This window comes from Maylandia zebra, linkage group LG2, assembly GCF_041146795.1.
Source record: "Maylandia zebra isolate NMK-2024a linkage group LG2, Mzebra_GT3a, whole genome shotgun sequence".
Lineage (NCBI taxonomy): Eukaryota > Metazoa > Chordata > Actinopteri > Cichliformes > Cichlidae > Maylandia > Maylandia zebra.
The window spans coordinates 16,489,338-16,512,051 of NC_135168.1; the positions used below are offsets into that span (position 1 = coordinate 16,489,338).

A 22,714-nucleotide genomic window follows, 5' to 3' on the forward strand; every position below is an offset into this window, starting at 1 on the left:
GAATCATTACTTGTATCCTAGTTACAGCCTAAAAGCAGATTATACTTTAAGTGTTGAACTATGCCCATTCACTCCTTTATTTATATGAAGTATTTATGTATTTATTTATGTCAAGCCCTGTAAAATTAAGTAAAATATATCCTGTCCCTGGTTATAAGTAAATTAATTGTTATTTATTAAGTACATTAAAAAGCAGCTTTCCATTTGCTGCATAATAAAAACAAAACCTTGTTGATGAAGCAATGAAATACCAAATGAAAAGAGAATAGTTATTAAGCACATAGCAACCACGCAAACAGCAGAGATAAACAAACTGCAAATAACAGAGTGAAAAGCCAATTACACAATGAAATGAAATGAATGAATGAATGAATAAATAAATGTATTCATTTATTCGGAAACTCAATGAAACTACCAACCATGAATGCAAAAATAACAGGGTATTAAGAGTGGACTTGAAAAAGTCTTTACAGTTTGATTTAATATGAAAAGAAAAACTGTTTCAGAATCTTTGTAAAGCAAATGAAAAAGTCCACTCCACGTGAGCGGGGAACTGAAAAAGAGCAGATAATAATCTAAGTTACGCCAAGGCAGAAAAGTTTTGTAAAGCTTAAATGTTAAGGGCTTACTAATCAAGCCAGAATCTTGAAAAAGCTTGACCCCATGTACAAGGAGTTACAGTAATCCAATTGTAAAGCATAAAAACCACTTTCCTCAGACTATTAACAGAGCGAAGGAACTCTTAAGGAAACTTTTCACAATTCATTGATCAAGGCAGCTAAACATCCTTGTTGGTGAACACAGACAGTCTGCTGTAAATGAGAGGTAAAACTATGTTTCATCAGCATAACAGTGATGCCATATTATATTTTTCAAAGATGGATACAAAGGGGAGGGAAATGGAAAATATAAAAGTGGCCCCAACACAGACCCCTGGGGGATAACACATTTAATAGGGTAAGATGTCCCATCTGACACTGGAGTACAACCATAACCTGCAGATCAGCTTTGGCCTGAAATTGACAGAAAAATGTTTTGTCTTCTGGATTTTGGTCTAAACAAGACTTTAATTTTGAAGGATGTTGGAGTGAATAACCTAGGTAGCAACTCAGTCTTCAGGGTGTGTGCTAGATTTCATCAATAAGGGTGGTACAGCTGCTTGTTTAAAACAGGAAGGAAACACTGCATTGATCAAATAACAATGAATTATACACCAAGGTTCATATTTTCGTATTTTCTCACAGCTGTAATCCCTCATTGAGCCACTTGGTGGAGCCAAAGCATAATTTTTTGCCACATTACGCCCTCCGTTCCCTTTTTTGTTAAATGGACTCGCCCATGATTAGCCGCCTCCTTGTGACAATAATCTCTGTCAAGTGAAATACAACAACAGCCAGACAGGAAATGCCACGGTGGTCCCTTCAAAACAGAACAGCACGATTTCTTAACCAAAGCGGACTTGTAGGGAAAATAATAACCTTGTTCAAAAACCTGCACATTTAAAGAAGAAACTAAAATATTTCTCTATAACAGCTTACTATATTGATATAGGTGGACTCGACTGATTTTCTTTCTTTAAAAACGGTCATAAACAAAGGTAATTTTTGCATTGAAGCCTTGCATAAAAGTGAGGAAAATGATGCAAAACACACCCAAATGCATATTTATTTATGTATATTTTGCCTAAAATTTCCACAGCCTTCATTGTCTTTTTATTAGCGTCATTTGGGGGTATTATTTTGAAAGGTTGTAAGTAACGTCCACTGGTAACTCCGCTGGTCTTTATGCTCTCGGTATGTCAGTCACCATGGTGGCATACAACAGAGCAGAGCGGCGGCGGCTCTATCTTGACTTTTAGCTCCATCAAAATGCAAACATAGTAGATTTTCTCAGTGAGAGGACGGGAGTCTTCCTCTGATAATGGGCGTGAGCTGGTTGCTGACGGGTTAGCCGCTTGCTATTTCCTCACTTTTTTGTTTGCTGGATCCTTACATGGAATTTCTCCCCTGTCGCTAGCAGAGCAGAATGCTGAAGAGACAAGGAATGGCTTTAATGAACGCTGGCTTGAATAAAGGGACAACACTTTCTACGCTAAGAAAATAACTCTTAAGAGGGGGAGTTTGACCGGCGCTTTTAAAGGAAGTTTCCTCCCCGGTGGGGACCGGTGTTGGCAGCCGGATTCGGCACGGGCAGCAGAAAGACAGACACTCTGAGGAGACTGCTCGGCTGTCTGGCTCCAGTCGTGGCCTGGCTCAGGGCACTCCCAGCTTACCCGCTAGCATCTGAGCACAGGCGACGAGAATAAAGCAAGACAATAGGGGGACTTGTTTTGTATATATCCTGCCCCTGGATAGAGGTAATTTTAAGGATAAGGAATTCCACATCCTCTAGACGGCTTCTTCCAAAACAATGGCGTCTTACGTGGATAACAGCTTTCGGCAGGCTGTGATGAAGAATCCGGCTGAACGGACGCAACAGGTCAGAAGAAATTATTCATTGCATGTTGTTGCTAATTGGATTTTCATGGAAATTAGTAGCCTCCGCCGTTTTTTGTCACTTTGTTGCAACATTTTAGCATTGCAACATTTTAAAGTGTAACAGTTAAACAGTGTTTCTGAGTGCAACTGTTGCCATTCAGCTCGTCTCAGCGGCTACATCCCGCTAAGCCCTCTATCAGCAGAGATAATCAAGGCTACTTAATGTAACAGGAGCTGCGGCCATTGGTGGAACTCTAACCCGCCTGTGGCGTATAGCATCGCTCTGTGTATTGTGGTTTTACATCTCTGCAAGTCGCAAACGTCGTCTCTTGCAAAACTGATTTTTTTTTGCATGCAACAAAATCCAAATAATAAGGGTGGCAGAGATATATGTAAGGGTTTTAAAAGAGAATAACACAAAGGAGACAAAGAAAAGGGCAAGGGAGCCCAGAGGAAATCCGTTTGATCAGAAATGAATAGGATGTAGAAAATCTGTGATTGGGCGGAAAGTCAGACAGCACACTGCCCTGATGCAGATGGTGCACATGAAAAGTTTAAACAATGTTACAGTAGGGAAGGAAGTATTCAGACTAAGAACATATGTAAAATGCATAATCCTCTACTGTAATATTACAAAGGTTTAGCCTTAAAATAGTAAATAAAACATGTTTGTGCTGAATCATATACACTTTTTTAAATTGATGCATTAATGCGTAAATCACACTAACATTGCAGGTGGAGATGCAGCATTAGCGCTATAATAATAATTTAAAAAACACCAACATGGTATAGTAATAGATTTATTTTTAAAACGAACGAAAGATGCATCCAAAATAACTTACAAATACTTAAGTGAGATGGAAGTACATTGAGGGCCAGTGCCGCCCCATACCTACTCTACAGGCACATCCCTGTATGAAAGTCAAGGACAAGAGGCTAATCCACAGATAGCGCGTGGACGATACTGGGCTGTAAATTTGGACATTACCCCGGTTTATGGTAGACGTTGACAGACTAATGCTTCTGATGACTATCCTATAGGTTACTTTTGATACCGCTTCACCGACTAGTAGTAGTGGTCCATTAATGTTTTGTCACACAGTTTCTGTGGTGGGAATGGACAGACATTGGTGCTTTTCTTGTCCTGCAGTTAAAATCAGGAGGAAAAAAAATCTTCCAAACAGTTCCCTGCTACTTGTGTCTAAAGCTCAGTACTGTTACGTTTTTGTCCTACCTCTGAGAAGTTTGTAGTGCAATCCATATCCTGCCTGAACATGCAAATCCTGTGGGCTGTGGTTGTGACCCTTTGAGCTGCACATGCTTGTACACACCCAGGCTGGTAAGGTATCAGATATAGGACGTTATGCTTTGCATTTTTGCAGAGATCAAATATAAATCCAGTTTGGCTGTGAAGCTGAAATCATTTCATTTGAGCCGTCTCCACGGCTCCGGTGCCAAAAGCTTTACACATAATGGACAATCGATAGTCCATCACTTGAACCAGAGAGCTACAGTTAGTGGCACAGCCTCTGCCCATGTCTGTCTGACATTAAGGAAACAATTATGGTGTCACTGGTGTCACATTAACTGCCCTAGGCTCATGGTCTTTACAGCTTTATGCAAGTTGTAATTTGTATGGGTGACAGATGCCAACATGGTGATGGAAACTGGATAAAGAATTTGGCTTGTCTCACTAGCAGCTGTGCTCATCTAAGATTGGTTTGTTACCATTTAATGATAAGCATTTATTATTGATCAGTATATTTTGAATTAACTCTCTTGTCTGTAAAGAAATGCTTCACATTTTTGAGAAGCTTTAATTTAAAAATTTGTGTCAATCTATTTTTTCTTCTGAAAAATTTCTCAGGAAACGAAAACAAAAACATTTTTCCTATATCTGGCATCCTCTCAAGATCTATGTCTAAAGCATAACCCGCCTCAACTTGCAACCCCACCTGTAAGAATTTACATCAGCATAGCTTTATTTATGGCCATCTCAAAGGGCTGTTTATGAGGCAGTCCTAACTTGCCAAGAGTATGTGAGAAGATATTAAGCACTTGGAATTTCTTGGCTTGAAAAGTGTCAGATTAAAATACTTCAATAAAATATGACCTTCTGGAAGACTCTGTAAAATGATAATAAAAAAGAAATCAGTGGTATGGCTCTGGTCCTTGAGCACTTTGGAGCCACGGTATCAAATCATGCTGTGTAAGTATGCAAACATTTCATCCCAGAGGGCTTTACTGTAGGAAGTCTCTGCACTTCTGAGTGAGTGAATGACAGGTTGGAAGGAGGAAAATGCTTCCCAGATCCCATAGGTCATTGCAATGAAGAAAAATGAACAGCAAGGCTGACTAGGGCAATTTTAACAGCGACTGTGATTGAGAATGATGGTGCCATTTGGGACATTGTAACAGGATTTGAATGCATCCATGTTGTTTTACAGTTACAGAGAAGTCCAAAGGAATAAAAGCTCCTGGAAAGCCTCTGCTTTTTCTGCAGAAACCACTATATGGAAATCTTATGACTCTGCAGCTACATTGTCATTGTTTTTCTGTACCAGTACCTTTCCCAAGTGTTCCTTTCAAATGTCTCGGGACTGTGCTGGCTCACGCAGTTTATCCTAATGGTGTTGGCAGGACCTCTCTGTCAGGATTAGCCACCAGTTAGAGGGATCTGTCTTTATCGCTCATGACTCGCCACACAGTCGGATTTGACCTATAGCATATGGCAGGTTAAATAGCTGACCACTTGACAGGTAGTGTTCTGGCCGGCACTGTTGCTCTCTGTCCTTTGCACAATTTATTTATATATATTTTTGCACTGTAAAGGGAAGGAAGAGCCCTGAATTTTTGACATTTAAGGTCAAAGAATAATCAAGAGGGAAGGAGATGGAGGACAAGGATGCATTTTTCTCTCTGAAGCATTGCTTTTTTTCCAGCAGTGACATAAATTAAGATAATATGACATGGATATTTGATCTGTGATATCTTTTTTTTAATCTGATATCTTTTATATACAAATTCAAACCTATGCTACACAGAGAATTACTTCCCTTCAGTTAAAGCACTGTTTCTGAAACTCGCGTTGTTTTTCTGAGACTTGCTCCCAGTGGCACTGTTGTGTTGTTTCCGTTAGTTCTGTTCATATGATCCTAACTTTTCTCCCAATCCAGGCATTTTGATTTAGTTCTGTTGTTGACGGATTTCCTTTACACACTATAAAATGCGGGTTTGTCTGTGGTTTTACTGCTTTAGTTCATGACTGTCTGTTATTTTTTGATCTCTGTACAAATGACAGCGAGCCAGCTTCAGGAGAGATACTGATGTGTAAGTCTTTGAGGACAAAGGGATACATGCTTGGCTAATTAGCTCAATTTTAATATTCCATTCATTATCATTGTGTTATTTAATTTTTTTGCCCAGTATATTCTAACAAATACGCACACCATCACTCAGTTATTGTAAGACTTTCAAACATTTTCTTCTTTAGTTTTATTCCTAAATATTTTGACCTTTAAATAAGAAGTGTGAGATTTTCATTTGTTTATAAAGTTCTGTTATGTTTTTGTTTAAATTGAACAAAATCTTCAAGAGCAAACTTCATTTAAGTGGATTCAGTGTCTCTGTTTGGCCACTTAAAATGGGTTATAAATGCAGTGAAATTAGCTGGGTTGAAGATTTAGAAAGACAGCTTGCACAGACTGAAAATGAATTAATGAGTGATATCACTTCATTTAGTTTTGCTGGAACCAAAATGTGCACATACGTGTCTTTCTGTGGTGCGCAGTTGTGGCTCTGGTTTATTTTCAGCAAGTAGATGGATGCAGGACTGACATCTCTCCTCTTGTTTAGCCAGGTGGCAAAGCTAAAGGCCACAAACAACAGTCCTCTGCTGTTGTGACCCCGTTTCGCAGTCACATAGCTGGAAGGACACGCTGCCTACTTTGCATTGTTTCCACATATTCTGGATCAGCATAAGAGATCAGAGAAGACCTGCAGTGACCTTATAAGAGACACTAGGGGGAAGATGGATGAATTTGGGTGAATGTAATGGCCATTATTTAGCCTCGCAAATTGCAGTTAGTAAGGTAAAGAACCAGTCAATCCAGTCCAAACATCTTCAGTGTTTCTGATTGTAAAATAGTCCAGTCACTAGTTTAGAATGTGTTATGATCTTGAATGTGTACATTTATGATCGATTGCTTTGCAAGTACAAACAGTAGTTTAAAAAAAAAAAAAATTCTTTTTGATGCAGCAAAGCTTTTACCACTTTAACCAGTTTACCTATGGCTGATTATAAAAGCATTTGCCAGACTGCAAAATGACTAATATGGACAAACCCACCCTGGCGCTCAGCATCCTGCTTAGCGCAGTCAGGAAGAGGAAAGTCGTCAGGATGCTTTTAGAGGAGGAAGAATGTCTGAGAACCACAAAGCTTTGTTTTTATTTTTTTGAAGTGTGGTGTTGTTTTCTAGCTACCTTTCTATTTTTGTAACGATGTCAGAATTATGGAAACATCAATTTAAATCCCAATCACTGGTTGAAAAACAAGGATGAACTTCTGTAGTGTTTTTTTCCCCTTCGATTTCTTATATGCAGAAGTTTTAATGGTGCAATCTTCCTAGGCAGCACAAGGTTTCCTAATTCTCCAAACCTCCAGTCTGTCCTGTATATTTAGGTGCTGCTTGCCTTGGCGTTTGCAGGCACTCTGCAGCAGTAACCCTGTAGAAGTAAAGTGATGTCACATGTTATTCTTGTGTTGAAAGCGGAGACTGCATACAGACTGAAGTGGTTACACACACCGCGGTCTCAGTGACGTACATTTCCCAGTTTAAATACAGGGGATGATTTCAGGAAGGACTGGGGGGGGGACCTCCCAACATATGATGCATTCAAAGAAGACCGGCACAGTTTCTTACTCACTTATTTAAATCATACGTGCACATCTTTTTTCTTTTTTTTTTTTTTTTCTTTCCCCATTAGTTTTTTTTTTTTTTTACGATGTTGCGATGGCACTAAAGCATACCGTTGTCTGCTGGTAGGTAGACTCATAAAAGCTATTGAATATATCATAAAAGACTTAAATCTCATGACTGTATAGGATGCTGCTGATGAAAAAGTTTGATCTTATAACCCGTTTTACTGCAAGAAGATGACATTTATAGATGTTATACAGTCCATCGGTCATATAAATGTCTGATATCGTAATTGAATACAAGGCAGGCATGTTTTACATTCCTGAGGCGGTTTTACTTACTGGAATACACCAGGATGTTTGTGTAGCCCTGCGTGCCAGTTACTCCCTAAAATCTAATAATGAAAATGGCAATCCAGAGTAGTTTGTTTAAATGCACCACAAAGGTTGAAACAAATTAAGCACACAACAGCTTTGACTATTCTATAAAGCATCATAGCTAAAGCTCTTCAGCTTTTGGGTAATAGGGGTGTATTTCTACAATAAAGTTATGCGAACATGTAAAATACTGTTAGGGATGTATAAATGAATCCTGTAAGAAATGCTTGACATTAATTAGGGTGATGATTGTATTCCAGCTGTGATAATATGTGAAGTAATTTAAATTTTTGTGTATTCTCAGCTGGTTTTCAACTTGGCTGATTTGGCGTTAGCTTTAGGTTTTGCTTTGTTTTATTTATATTTTGTCTGGATAGTTTTTCCAGCTGAGAAGAATTTGGGAGAAATGATGTACTTTGCTCAGTAGTTGTTTGGAAGTAGATCTGCAAAAATGTGAGTTGTGGCTGCATTGCATTCTGGTTCATTGAGGCTGCAGAGACATGCACATTTTATTTTATTTTGTTTTCTTTTTCTTTCTGTGCTTAAACGGCGATGGTGAATTTGGAGACGAGTTTGTGATGTTTTTTTGTTTTTGTTTTTTTAAAAAAAAATAGATTTTGAAATATGTTTTTAGGGAAAGTGGTGCATCAATTGTTCTCATTTTCTGGTTTAGCACTAATCATATCAAATATCATTGTTGTGGAGCTTGTCAGCAGCTCGACCCAGTTTTTTTTCTTTGACCCACGAAAACAAGTGTGGTGGGTAGACTTCATCTTCAGGGGAGGCACTTGAAAAAGTGTTTTATCTCACAGAAGTTGAAAGTATCCTCGATTTCCTTGAGCTAAACTGTGTTCCTTTTACAACAATGGAGTGTGAGAGAAAGTTAATGCAACACAATGGCTGAAATGTTTATCCAGACACCCCTGCTGGCTTTTGAGTTGCTTACTCTGCACTTTGTGGTTGCTAATTTCATTTTGTGCTCTTGGATGTTTTTGCATTGAGGGCTCACTCCAGGTTATCAAAGTGGTTGCTTTGATCAGTTGACAGGTACATCTCTTTTTGAACTGCTTTGCAGTACTTACAGAAAAATGCATTGTCTCAAATCATTGCTATCTCACTCTTAGTGTTAATTGGAAAATTCAATGATTGTGTGTAGTGCTGGGTTTCTCAGGTTTGCGCTATACATTTGTACCTTAGTGAAAAACATTGTTTTAGTAATTTATGTGCTTCATTCCATGAGATATTTTTAAAGCAAAGCAATCCAGTCATGGAGTCGAGGCTCCAAGAATTCCATTGGCCTTTATAGCGGAAGGCAGTAGACCTCATGCCACTGAGTGACCACAGTCTTTACATAACTTAGCATGAGAACCACTTGACTGCGATATTTGCGTGACTGCTATTGAATTACACTACTTACTACAGCGCCCATTAAAACCTTCTTTTCTGGGGGAGACTTGGAGGGGAAAAAGTGACGCCTACATTACAGAGAGCATGAGCTGAGAAAAATCTAGTACTCTGAAAGTTTTGCAATTCCTCAAATCTTGGGTAACACAGTTAATCTGATCTTTGCCTTATTGTAACACCGAGTACTTCTGGATATAAGATAAGATAAGATAACCTTTATTAGTCCCACACGTGGGAAATTTGTTTTGTCACAGCAGGAAGTGGACAGTGCAAAAGCTCTATATTATGCAACAATTACTTTGTCTGTGATGGTTGTACTATCCTTGTTGTAAACAAGTGCCAGACTACTTTGAGTGAATGTGCTGCTTAGCTTCAGTCACACACAGTACAGGCTCACTTTGCTGTATAATCTACTGTATAATCCTTCCTCGTGGTGAACTGCTCAGACATGACGTGGATCAGATGGAGAGCTGATTAATTTGTGTGATTAGTGAACTCTAAATCCCACTATACTGGTTCGCCACGTAGCTAATACCTTACACTATTTGTAACAATGGCACAGGCGGTTCCGGACAGTTCTTATTGCAGCAATGGATAAAAATCAGGGAAATGTTCTTAGTGGAGCTGCATATGAACAAACCATAGTGCTGTATTTGTTTTTGAATGCTTTGATTTGGAGAGTTTTGTATCAGTTGTAGTGCAACACATTCACTCAGATTTGTTTGTCTGAATGTTTTCACCCTTACGAAAATGCATCCTTTTACTCTAACTAGTCAGGCACTATAATAGTATCGCTCAGTGTGTCTGTGTACTTTGTTTTATTAACACGTTGCCTCTAGTGATGGTTCACCTGCCTAAGCTGATGGTTTAAAATATTTATCAGTGAGACACTGCCAGCCTGCTTCACTGCACCAAAAAGCACCGTCGTAGCTGATGTAGTAATTGAGAAGGTGTCTTTGATTTTTTTTATTTTTTTTTTGGTAATTAAAGCTCCTTTTTGTTTTTATGATCTAGATTTGTTATTTCGCAGATTTGACATGGCTTAATTAACATATACGATTTTTAAAAGGAGTGAAATATACAGACCTCCCTACAGTAGTGACCCCTTTAAACAGGGGAACAGTCGACAGTGGTACCTTCAGTCAACAGAATCAAATGGCGCCTTTAAACCCCGCCAACCCAAGCACAAAAGTGTAAACACACACATACTGCAAATTAAATGAAAGTGTGCTGTAATGACATGTTACAGTAGTGATAACATTGTCTCATCACGCACACAATTACTGAGTTTGTGATGCCATGTGAAGTAACATCATGTAATGAGATTCCATAATAATTCTACACCACTTAGAGCACATAAATGGGGGGGAGAAGAAAAAGTGAAATCATCAGGGTTGGATGTTGGTCACATTGTTGAATGACATAGACAATGCAAAGTAATGCATAGTGATAATGGGAAGTGGCTTGGTGTGAGAGGCATACGCACAAGGCTGTGTGACTGTGTAGTGAGCCTGATGCTGTAATGTTCAGCTGTAACACTTTTTGCTGGATGTGTCTTTGATCCTCATGTGGCCTGTCATGCCTCATGCAAACTGTGGTTTATCAACAGCTGTGCTGGTGGTAGGCAGGTGATTACTTGCCATGTGAGCTAAGAGAAGCGATTCATTACAACACTAGCGTGAGCAAAAACAGCTGTCTGGGTTAATGGATGCTGTTGTCAAAAGTGAAAACTGCTGCTGCAGCAGACCTTGAGTTCTGCCAGCAGGAAGGAGAACTGGACGACCTAAAAACGAAACATTTTCCCCATTTTTAAATCGACGATTAGTTATACTGTTGTTCCACTTCCTGTGTGCAGTGGAGGAAACTGGTGTACGATATATGTCTTGTTGCAACCTTATCTTTGTAATTGGTCCCTGAGGGTTTGACTAACCTGTGGTTGGTCACGTTTCCAACTCTGCAGCTCTCCATCCTTCCATTAACCATCAGGGAAAATGTCTGTTTATTACCAAGGCCTCAACGTAATCTGATTCTCACTGGAATGTTTGACAGTTTCTTGCTGCTTCCTGCTTTTGGAAAGAAGGGGCATAATTATCTTTGGCTTGCTTGATCTGAACCTTCAATTACATCCTCTTTCTAACGGCTCAGAGTGAAGATTGCTTGGGTGCCAGTCTGAGATTATCAGTATGGTCTCTCCTGGTCTTCAACTAAAGAACTTGTGAGTGTGCTTTGAATTTTTAGGCTCTTTCCTTTGGGAGAAGTTTGTGTAAACACATTTACTGCTGTGATGCAACATTTCCCTTGCAGCGCTGTTGACATTGATTTCACTCTGACATTGTGGCGCCATTTTTTTCCCCCCCCTCCTCACTCTTACAGCAATACCCTCTCTTTAAATGTTGTGACGTCAGTTATAGCTGAGCATTACTTATTCAGTCATCAGCGTCTCAGACTTTGACCAGGCTAATTGACACTTGACTTGGTTCACCTCAAACGGCAATCCACTGCCAGGCGTTTTCCCATATGGCCCTATAGTTCCTTCACACTTAAGCCACTCCTGTTGAGGGCAAACACTTTTCATTAATCATCCTTGCCACGATTAGTATGCAGATCTCCTTAGGTGTTGTGTTGCCTCAATGTAACAAAGGCCAAGTATCAAAAATAGGCTTACATAACACCGCACTAGCAGTTCCTTTGAGAGGCTAATGTGTGTGCAATCTTCTTAAAGTGGTATTTGCTTATTTGTGATTGAGTAATCTGGTTCCCTCCAATGAGAAAGCAAACAAGGACTGTAAAGGGCCATACATAACTCTCTAAGAAAGGGAATATTGTTGAGAAAAGGGGCGTTAGTCTGAACTGTACGGCACAACACAATGAGCACAAGCCGGTGACAGAAACATGATTCTGTCATTGTGACTAGCATGTCATAATGACAGAATCATGATGCTCCTGCAAGTTTATTCATTGTAAAAACCTCAGGCGAGTACATTTTCACTGGTGCTTCGTTTCATCCATACTGTTAATGTGATTCTGTGTCAAGAGTGAAAACTCAAGATAATGAGAAGTGATTCAACCCTAGCATGGGGAGTAGTGGTTGGTGTTAATGTATTTTACCCACTTGGTTAAAAAATGCACATATTTGGGGTGGGAAATAATTCAGACATACATGTAGCTTATGTATTGTGGCTCGGCTACAGGGTTTTTATTGCACAGAATAACTTTTGATGTCCCTTAAAGATTTTATGAGTTGTATAAGCAAGCTAGGCTAAACTCTAGGCAAGGACTGACATATTTACTGAGTCTGCCGTTAGTGGAAATTCAGTTTTACCATCCTTCACCAGGATATACTGGCCTCTCCAGGTGGTTTTAAATGGCATTTTTTTAAATCTCAGTTTTACCACCACATGGAGACTGTTTGTCTTTTGCATTGCTAGCAGCCCCTCCTTCAGCGTCTTTAGAAGGTAGCTGCATAGTAGGTGGTGTCCTGAACCTTGTTCACATTACCGCAATTCATTCTTATCCTTCTACAGGAAAAACATTTTTCTTGTTATTTTTATGCAGTAGGCCCAGTACGTGTCATTAACACAATATATAAAGGCTTCTCTACAGGGTATTTCTGCAAGTTTTTGCGAGTGCTATGGATCTAAGCCTCACTTTACCAATGAGATGCACAATATGTCAGATGTTTATAAGACAACTACTTGGTGAAAAGCACCCTTCAGTTAACCCTAAAGCGATCATTATGTTAGGTCTCTGTGAGGAAACATTTGATAGGTGAGGTGACATGATGTGACTCTTATCAACAGGAGGTGACTGGTTAGCATGTTTAAATGGAATGTTTTTCGTTAATATTTTTTTCTTTTTAGTAGATCGTGGCCTTGTTTATTTTCATTTACCATCTGTTTAAAGGTGATTTGTGCACTTGTTTAGATTGAATAATTTTATTCAATTCAACTTTTATTTTATGGCCATTGTCAGTTGTTGTCAGTCCCATAGATAAGAGCAGCAGGCACCTTCCTGTAACAGCATGTAGTGCAAAAGGTGTGTTATCCTCCATTCTAATTGGGGAAATAGCTGCATAGGTGATCTAGAGGATCTTCAGTGACTGTGTGAATAAAGTGCATGTGAAATCCTTGGAACTTCCTAACTTGTGATTCGTGTGTGAAAGGGTTTGTGTGTGTAAACTGTAACCATGATGTAAAAGTAAACACGGAAATCCAAAAGCAAACAGCAGGTTAAAATGAAACTAAAGATGATGAGCCTCAAACACAAGTTTCATCCGGCTGAAGATTGTTTCAATAATGTTGTAATTTGTGTCTTCCAGTCACTCCCAGTCTGAAGATCGATCTTAAATTGAGCAATTATGAGATGCTTTAGAAGAGCTTTTTAAATGCCACGATACCCTATAAATACTTCTTATAGTTATTTTCCAATAGCCCTACCAGTGTCTAAGTGAAAATGAGTGTGTTTAAAGAGGCAAAAGTTTCAGTGATTCCTCATCTTATTTTAATTGATATCAGTGTGTTATTACTTGATGGTGAAAATCTTAATGGTGCTTAATTTTTTAAAAATGTGTTAATTGTACCTTTGGACTAAAGAGCTTGCTAGCCAGTTAAATACTACTTGTGCACAATGACGGGAAAACCCTTCAGCAGTTTTTGTTGTCTTTAGTTTCTATTTACATTGTAAGCTAATAGTTTCCTCACTGAGTCATTAATGGAATATTACAAAGTTTCATATGACTGTTAAGAAAATGGTGTTTGTTCAGTTAGCCAATTTGAGTTACTGTTATAAAAAATGTCACTTCAAAAAATGCTCTTGTGTTGTACAATGTTCATTTAAAATGTGCCACGTTCCTGTGGTTTCTTTTACTACTGGTTGTATTGATGTAGAATGTCTGCAACTGTGTTTATACTTGACTAAATGAAAACTGTATGTAATTACATGTTGCATGCTCTGCTATAGGCTTCTGTGCTTTGGCTCCACCAGATCCACAAGTATAGTGTAGACACAATGACTCCCTGTTGCAAGCAGCTTGTGCTTGTCAAAAGCGTTTAAAATCACACCAGTCATATTGTCACTACATTGGAAATAGCCACTTTAGTTAAACTGTACCAACTGCAGTTGTGCACATGCCAGGTAGACTGAAAAAAGGGCTTGTGTTATAGACTATGAGTTGCAATAAACTCATGGTTTAAGCTAATTTATACAAATAAGGATGTGTGAGCCAATAAAATAAATGAATATCTTCATTTTTTTAAGTGCTACAAACGTGTATATAAGATTTACTTTAGTGCCGTTATAGGCAGATTAAAGCCGTCTTACAAATCCTAATATTGGGGAAAAAAGAACATCTATAGCCACTTGGTGGAACACAACAAAAGAAATTAAAGCAAATACAGACTGCTATAAGCCAATGTTCCAAGAAGACTCAATGAATTGAAACTGTGAACTGGAAAAAACCAATTAACTGGAGTTTTCTATCCTTCAGCTTTGATTAACTTGAATATGGCGAAGAAAAAGGGGGGAATTTCATCTTGTGACTGAAGTCTTTAAAGATCACAATGGTTTGCCATGTTTCTTTTGTAAAACTTCCTCAGGATATAGCCTGAAATCCCCTTCCGTCTGGAGGGGAGGCCTATTTCAGTATGAAGTGAAAGGCCTTGGGTGGGATCATAAGTCAGTTCTGTAAACAGGAAATTTCCATTCAGGACTTAAGTGGGCTTGTTGTGAACCAATGTGGTGCATATACCACACACAAGAAAATCAGTTGTTAAATTGCGAAACATTTGCAAATCCTAAGCTGGGCTTCAAGAACTGACACTAATGTACAGCTTAATTGTGAATGGATGCTGATACCACTATTTTCACACAGGAGACATTGTTGGCTTTGTATGCTTAAGTGTCTCTCTGCTGTTGCTTTGTAGCTGTTGTGACCTAAAGTGGCACCTCAGCAGATACATCGTCAGCTCTCATTGACTAAAGTGTTTTATTCCCTCCTGTAGCTTTTATTGGAATGGGGGAGGGGGCAGCATTGTTTCTTTGTCTCCTTTGGATTCAGCACCATGGTCACAGCTTTTGAGATAAAAAAGATGAGAAATCACACCTAAAACAGGCAATCGCTAGACCCTGCTCCATTGTGATGGCAGACGATGAAAGAGCATAGATGACAATGTTGTTAGCTACTAACAAAGGCAATGGCGCTGGCTCACTCCCAGCTCAGAGGGAACTTGCTCTTCATGTGCTGATAATCCTGCAGCCTGAAGACCCTCTGGAAAAGCTCCAAACATGAGAGCACTGACACAGCCAAGGTTGCATTTAAAATCAATTTAGGAATTGAAAGCATAGGATTGCTAAGTGAAAAAGTAAGTCAATTAAGACATTGATTCTTTTTTTTTTTTCTCTTAAAATATCAAACGTGTGTTTCATGTCACCTTGAGTGCTACATAGTGTCAATTTTACTTTAATGGGCTTCTATACTAAGAAGCACTTTAAAAGCTTGGGTTCTTTTTTTTCCTGAAGGCTTTCAGTACTGTACTGGGGAGGGGAACTGTGTGCTTTCTGTTGGGTTCACTATAGTATGCCTAAAAAATCAGGACCATAAGACTGAAACATGTTTAGTCAGCTATTCTTTTGGCAGTTTCTCTTTCTTTTAAATGGGTGTGGGCTTTAAATGATATCCACTTAACAGCATCGAAATCCTTCGATGGGATTCTACATGAGATTTCAAACAAACAAACTCCATCATCCCTCTGGTGACTTTAGCATGTTTGTGGCCTTGGAGAGCTAATATGCGAAATCTTTGTGAAAGCTATTTTCTTAGAGATTTTCACTGGTTGTTCCCTAGCAACCAGCAGCTATAGTAGCGTTGCAATGTAGGAATTACTTTCTGCAGGAAGCCATAGGAGAAAGCAGCGGAGATGGAAAAGATTGATTATTGAATTCTTTCAAATGCACCAGGGGGAGGATTGGGATTAATGCTTCTGCGGTTTAGGAATCAACAGCACAGTATTGAGTCCAGGCAGTTGGGGAACCAGTGTTATTCTCCTCCCATTGTCTGGGGGATTTTATTAGTAACTCTCCTCCTGCCTTGGGCTTCTATTTGTGTCAAGTTAATTGGACAGAAGAGGAGGGAAGCTGGAACTGAGTGTTTCTGGATCATTTAGGCCACCAAGCAAGCCATTTGGCTCAAAAAGATTAAAGCCCATCTACACCCTACTTTATCCACCCTATCCTTTTCTTTTTGCTTTTGCTTTAAGCCCTTGGATTGATCTTTATATGGTGTTGCGTAAGTCTGTGATGATTGCACTGCACCTCTTTGAGGCCTTTGTTTGAGAGAAATGGGGCAGGTTTCATTTGGCTGGACAGTTGGCTTTGTTCCCGGGTATGGACCTGCTACGATGAGGTTCAGTGACAGAGCAGAGAGATCCCTTTGTATCAAGTATTGGTCAAAGACCCCCATTGAGTCCACACTAAACCATTGTGGTGCTTATTGCTAGCTAAAAGAAGTGTGATGGTTTCACCCAAGACATTAGGATTATTAATACTGATTATAAATGGATATTTAGATATACTTGAGTTTTTTTGTAGTTGTAAAATGAACAAATGAATATTGTGGATCCTCCATAGTTCAAAGTTGGTTCATATTAATCGGGATAAATATGCCATTGATTAAATTAAGCATGATTTTGTGCCCAATATTATCTTTTATGAAACATATTATCACATTTAAAGACATGCAACGATTTATTTGGCATTTTTGCTCCAAAATGATGTGAGTAATTAGTAGTCAAAAGGTTTAAGGATTAATTGATCAACACTTGAAGTTCCAAATATAAGAAAATGCGCAAACTGCATGTACGTATAATATTATACAGAGACCTCCAGGAGAGCCAGCACGTGTCAGTGCTGTGTTTGGAGTTTGGTACAGTGGTTGCCTCTGAATAAGTCTGTGGTCAGTCACATCACTGTGGTAACAAACTGTGTCAGGAGACCACAGACTGGCTGTTGCTTGCTTATACAGTGTTTGATTCAGTGACGAAGATGGTCCTGATTTTTAAATCTGGCCCTGTGGGCAACCCAGATGGATATCAAGTTTGATATTCATCCAAAGTCATGTTAAGTGACGTAACTGGAGAAACGGGTTCTAACACAACACTGTATTTATGAAGATAGAAGTGGATATGACAAGAAAAAAAGCGCAATAGCTGAACTTTTCACCTCAGGATTTAAAATTCTGCCAGTTTGTGACCACTTATACCAGAGCATGTGTTGAATTTTGTTTCAAAGCTTTTAATTGCATTCATTTGTAATCCCACATCCTTGAACTTATTCTTGTGATGCTGTTGATAGCTTTGACTTCCTGCCCTGTGTGGCAGTTCTCTAGTGTTACGGGGTGCAGCTGAGTCAGCAAATAACATTTGGTGCTAATTAGATAGCCCTGAGATCCTGTATCAGTGTGGCTTGTGTGGATAATATTAAGCACTAGCAGACTGCTGCAGGAAAGCGAATTCTCACATAAAGAAGAAATCATGTTGTTGATCACCTCAAGGACAGCAGTGCAGTCTTTTGTCCTTGCAGTGTTTACTGCAGCTTCTGAATAAGTAATTGCTGTGTGTGTGCAAAGCAAGAAATTACCCCTTTCTCACCTTGTGCAACTCTCATCTGATAAATCATACTCCTATTGGTTATTTCCCAAATGCTGACCATAAGAACTTCTAAAACTATTTGTATACATTATTTAAAGATGAGAAAAAATTTAACCTAGTTGGCACTCTTTAAAGAAAAAAGAAACGGGAAGTTTTTTTTGTGTTCTTTGTGACAACACTTGTGTTAATAAGTGTTTTTTTTCTTTATATGACTCATCACGAAATGCTGCTTGTGTGACACCTTGGTAATGAGACGCCTTTTTATAAGTTATCAACTGAGACTGAATCAGCTGACATTAATTTTTTTAATCACTAGAGGTTTTTCTCAATGTGGTTTGAGCAAAAAACAAACTTCTTGTTCTTTCAATTTAATAAAACACTCGGGTGGGTGAGGTATTTATTTTGCAGCATTGTGCTGTCTTGCAGCCATCAGATGAGATGGTCAACATTGTGAGATATATTTTAACATGCTGCAGTGATACTCAAGCCCACTCTTTATATAACTTTATCTTTAGAATAGGTTGCTTGAGGTTTAGTGCACAATTCTGTTTGTGGAGGTGCTGGCCAGAATAAATTTGCACACATCCACTGCCAAAACACACATCCATGTAGGTAGGCTGTAGTATTGATCAAAGCAGGGTTGGAAAGGTCAGTTACCCTTCATCTGTTGTTTTGACATACTTACCGCTAACAAAGTTTTGCTAGAGTTCAGTGAAGTGGGCACACTTCCTATTTTTGACATCTTGCAACTCGTAACCAAACTTACAGATGTCCCGCTGCTTCTGCACTCCAGCTTGCATCTGATTTGCATGCATCAGGAGACTGAGAGTGTTTCACCTCTTCAGGATTTTATGCTGGCAGGCAACTCAAGTAGGTGCTGTTAAGCTCATTCACATGGCTCCCTGAGTCCTGTTCCAACCAGTCACCGTGTCCACCAGCTGCCTTGACCACAGTGGGAAATAAACAGCAGCTCTTTTAAATTGTGCTTTTAAATGCTTTTAAATTTTCTCTGTGACTGTTGGGTTGTTCTGCTCCACGGGGCCTTCAACCTCCCACCATCATTCAGTGGTGTAATTCTATTCAATAAATTACATCAAGCTGGTGTAAAAGTGGAAGTGGAGGCTGTGTGGGTGTATTAGATGCCTTCCTGTTGACAAAAAAAGACTCCTGTCTTCTTCTCAGGCACATCTGAACAGGTGGCAGTGGAAGTGTAGTTGTTTTGTGCAACACTTAAATCTGCATCAGAAGCAAAGAGGAAGAAGGTATGGACCATGTGCTCTGCTAGCTTAAGTTAACCCCAAGTGCTTAATGTTAGTAAGACTGCTAATTAGCTTTGTGTAACATGTGCCAACTTCATTCCGGTGGCACAAGGTTTTAATATAGTCTCAGTGGTACAACACTGGTAATCTGAGGATTTAGCTCCTCCTTTTGATTCAACATTTAGCCTTTTGTACAAGCGACCATTTTTCATTAGTCGACAATGTGAAGAAGGACTTGGTAAATTACACTGAGTAGCATCTTTCCAGCCTTATCTTCATCTTGATTGTTTTGGGGTTTTTTTTCTTTTTTGTCCAAAGTGAGTAATGTAATATTTCTTCTATTCTCTAGTTTCACTTCTTACTCTTGCCACATGCAATGTCTTTCCATGAGGGAGGGGGGCAGGCACTCAATCTTTAGCATTTGGCCAAAGCAGTCAGCGATAACGGCATAACGTCACTCGTCACTGTGTGACCTTGTTGTAGCCCACAAAGCCTCCACCTGCTCTCTCAAACAGGCTAATGGATAAAAATACCCAGCAGATCCCATACTCTCTGTCAATACAGATTCAAGGACAGCTGCTGACCACCCTGTTAACACAGGGAATGTACAAACAAAGACGAGAGAATACACACATGCACACACTAACGCAAACAGCATCATACAGCAGCCCTGAGGAGTATGATGAATGTTGTGCACATTTTGGAATGAGCAGTTTTCATTGGTGTTTTGTCTGCCTGTCAGGGGCAGCTTTTCTCAGTCCCAGTTGCCACTGACACAAACATTTGTGCTGAGCAGACAATATAATGCAATATATTGCCATTAGCAGATACTGCATTGTAGGCAACATGACCCTCCAACCTTCAGCAGTGGCTGTCTGACTCCCAGTGGCCTCTTTACCTTGTTACACTACTCTAGGCAATTTACCGTCTCATTCAGCTGGCCTGTCCACTGCATCATTCTCCAGCACTCAATGAAAATTGTTATTGCATCTGCAATGCAGACGTATGCTCTTTATCTGACAGCCACACATCAATAAGACTAACATTTAATTTAATTCGACGCCATATTATTGTCCAAAAGAACTGATAAAAGGCACAACAGGATTTGTGCTGCTGTCTTTGTGCTTGTTTTTAATGAAAGTGACATTTAGCTGTTGAGCTTAATACTTTATTAAAATAAGACCTGAAAGACATGACACGGTTTTGAAAATTAGGGCTGTAAATAGAATATTATTTTGAGTTAAACACGTAATTAAAAATAGCAGAAAATAGTCAAAAGAAATTGGATTCCTTTTGTTAAGATTTGGTGTTGTTTTCTGTCCCCTTTAACCAGTTGAATAATGTTATAATGTGATTTATATTGTTGAAATTATGGAGTTTTAATTAATACTCATTTGTTACTTATGGTAGCTTGTCTTCTTTTTGTTATTTTCTTCTTTTTTAAAATTTCAAGTCTTCTAATGATTTTCAAAATACTATTTGATTTGTATGTTTTCATGGTTTCAAAAGCCAAAATGTAGCATTTTGTGTCATTTTTGTTTACAATTACACATATAGTAGTATTTAAACATGAGAAAACGTATTAAGTCAGTTGGTTTGGAGTCATTTAACACATCTAACACTAAAATATGCTAAAATTCTTTAATTCTGCCTTCATGGATGGTTTACTCAGATGGTTCCTGTATGCCATATAGTACCTGCCATAGGTTAGTGAGGAGTAGGGGATGAGGGGCATGACTGAGATGGCCTCTTTGAACCTTGTGTGTGTCTGTGTGGTGTGGTCACTGAGATATCTAGCCAGCGCCATGTGAGGAATGCAAGCCTCACCCCGACCTGACACATAAGACGACCCCTGCAAAGTCTTTGTAACTGATTCTTCTCTCAATGTGGGGGGACACAGCGGGGCAAACCTGGAATGGGTCAAAACTTCCAAGGAATGCTGCGGATCATGATGTGGTATGCGGCTACACAGAACTGATACCTGAATGACTGACTGAATAAGAGCAAGCTTTAGGAAAGACGCTATCTGGTTATGTCTAAAATAAATTTAAAAAAAGAAAGAAAAAAGTTGTATCACAGTTCGAGCAGTTGCGAGTTGCATTCCTGCGTCGTCATTATGGTATCCAACCCCGATGGGCTTTTTTTGCATACTAAATCTTTGTTGTCTGCTTCCAACCTTGAAGCGGTCGCAGTAAAGTTCACAGGGTGAAGGTATGGCGAGAGAAGCTCAGCCCGTGGTGACAAATGAGCGATTGTTATAAAACTAGGTCGTCCTCTTTCCCAAGTCGTGGGGGATTAATTTGTGCTTTTTGCAGCTATTTTCTGAAACAGAACAACAACAAATCCTCCCTGCGCAAAGTGCTGTGATTAGGACAGCCTTTGCTTCTCTGGCTGCCAGGGATCAAGATGGTAAGCATCTTAGACAGGGATAGCATAATGAGAGAGAACAGAGCTGCAGCTTGTCGCCTGCACATTAGAAACTGCAGTCTTGATGGTCTGAAGTTGCATTATTTAAAATCTCACATTCAGATTCTTCTGACATTTCACACACTTTGTCAGCACTTTCCAGGGAAAGTTTTCTTTCTTGGTAAGTGAAAAACACATTTACATCGGTTTAGCATATGACGCATCGACAATAAAATTCCACGTCGATGAATTTTTATGGTCGACATCATTGATTATAGCGACTAATCGCAACCGTAATTAAGATGTTGGTGTGCTCGTACAGCTCGATTTGTACTCGGAGCACGGGTTGCTCCTCGAAACTACCACCCAGGACAGAATGAAAGATCAGGATTTGCCAAATTCCACAGCTTGCCAGTGAGATGTTAGTCACTGTGAAAACTTATTCAGACATGTTCTTTACAAGTTGCCTGGCACTGCTGACAAAAGTACATATGCTCCACAGCAGGTGGCCATTTCTCTCACACTCGCTGTGCCTCTGTTTCTCTGTACATTGGCTTGATAACAAGAGCTAAGACACTGGCTAAGAAGAAACAAAACAAAAACATACCTGTTTGGCATTTTCACAAGTTTGGAGACTAAATTAATAATCCATTCAAATGTTAGTTGATTATAAAGTTGCTTAATCAGTGTACTTTTACTTAAATTTAGGTAAGATGGTCGGTTACTTTAATTACAGGGTTAGAAAATGACAAAAATATTTTCAGATATGAGGATTTGCTTCCTTTCTGGTTGATATTGATTTACATTCAACTTAGCATCACGGAAAACACAATTCATGTGTCATGATTTGAGAACAGCTTGTGGTTTTATTTTGGATATTTGGCTTGGTAAAAGATTAACTGATTAATCAAAAAACGGTAATCCTCTGATGCCAAATAATAAAAACTAATCAGAGTAGAATAGATGCTTGCTCCATCTGCGATTTGTGTAACAGGGGGGCAAGTTAACACAGAAACAATGCTGAAAGTTGAGGAAGAAGGCATGTTCCTGACTGTCACATATGCACTTTGCAAGCAGGGTTTTGCCCCACAGGTAAATAGCAGAAATATGCTGTGGTACCTGAAAGCTATCCTCAGAATGCCAGGGTACATGAATTGAATTTTTTTTTTTTTTTTTTGTGGTTTGTATTGCTCCACATTTCAGTTTCAGAAATCTCAGTTCTCTCAACTT

At 39.2% G+C, this 22,714-nt stretch overlaps 1 protein-coding gene across 10 annotated transcripts in view; it reads left to right on the forward strand.

Moving 5' to 3' along the window:
* The first annotated feature begins 1,787 nt into the window (after positions 1-1,787).
* Positions 1,788-22,714, forward strand: part of rapgef2b (Rap guanine nucleotide exchange factor 2b) — a 106,732-nt gene continuing 85,805 nt past the window's right edge. For all 10 annotated transcript variants that reach the window (XM_024804044.2, XM_076889534.1, XM_076889541.1 and 7 more), the window contains exon 1: positions 1,788-2,478. In XM_024804044.2, the coding sequence (XP_024659812.2) occupies positions 2,410-2,478 (69 nt within the window). In that variant the 5' untranslated portion in view covers positions 1,788-2,409. The remainder of the gene's footprint in view (positions 2,479-22,714) is intronic.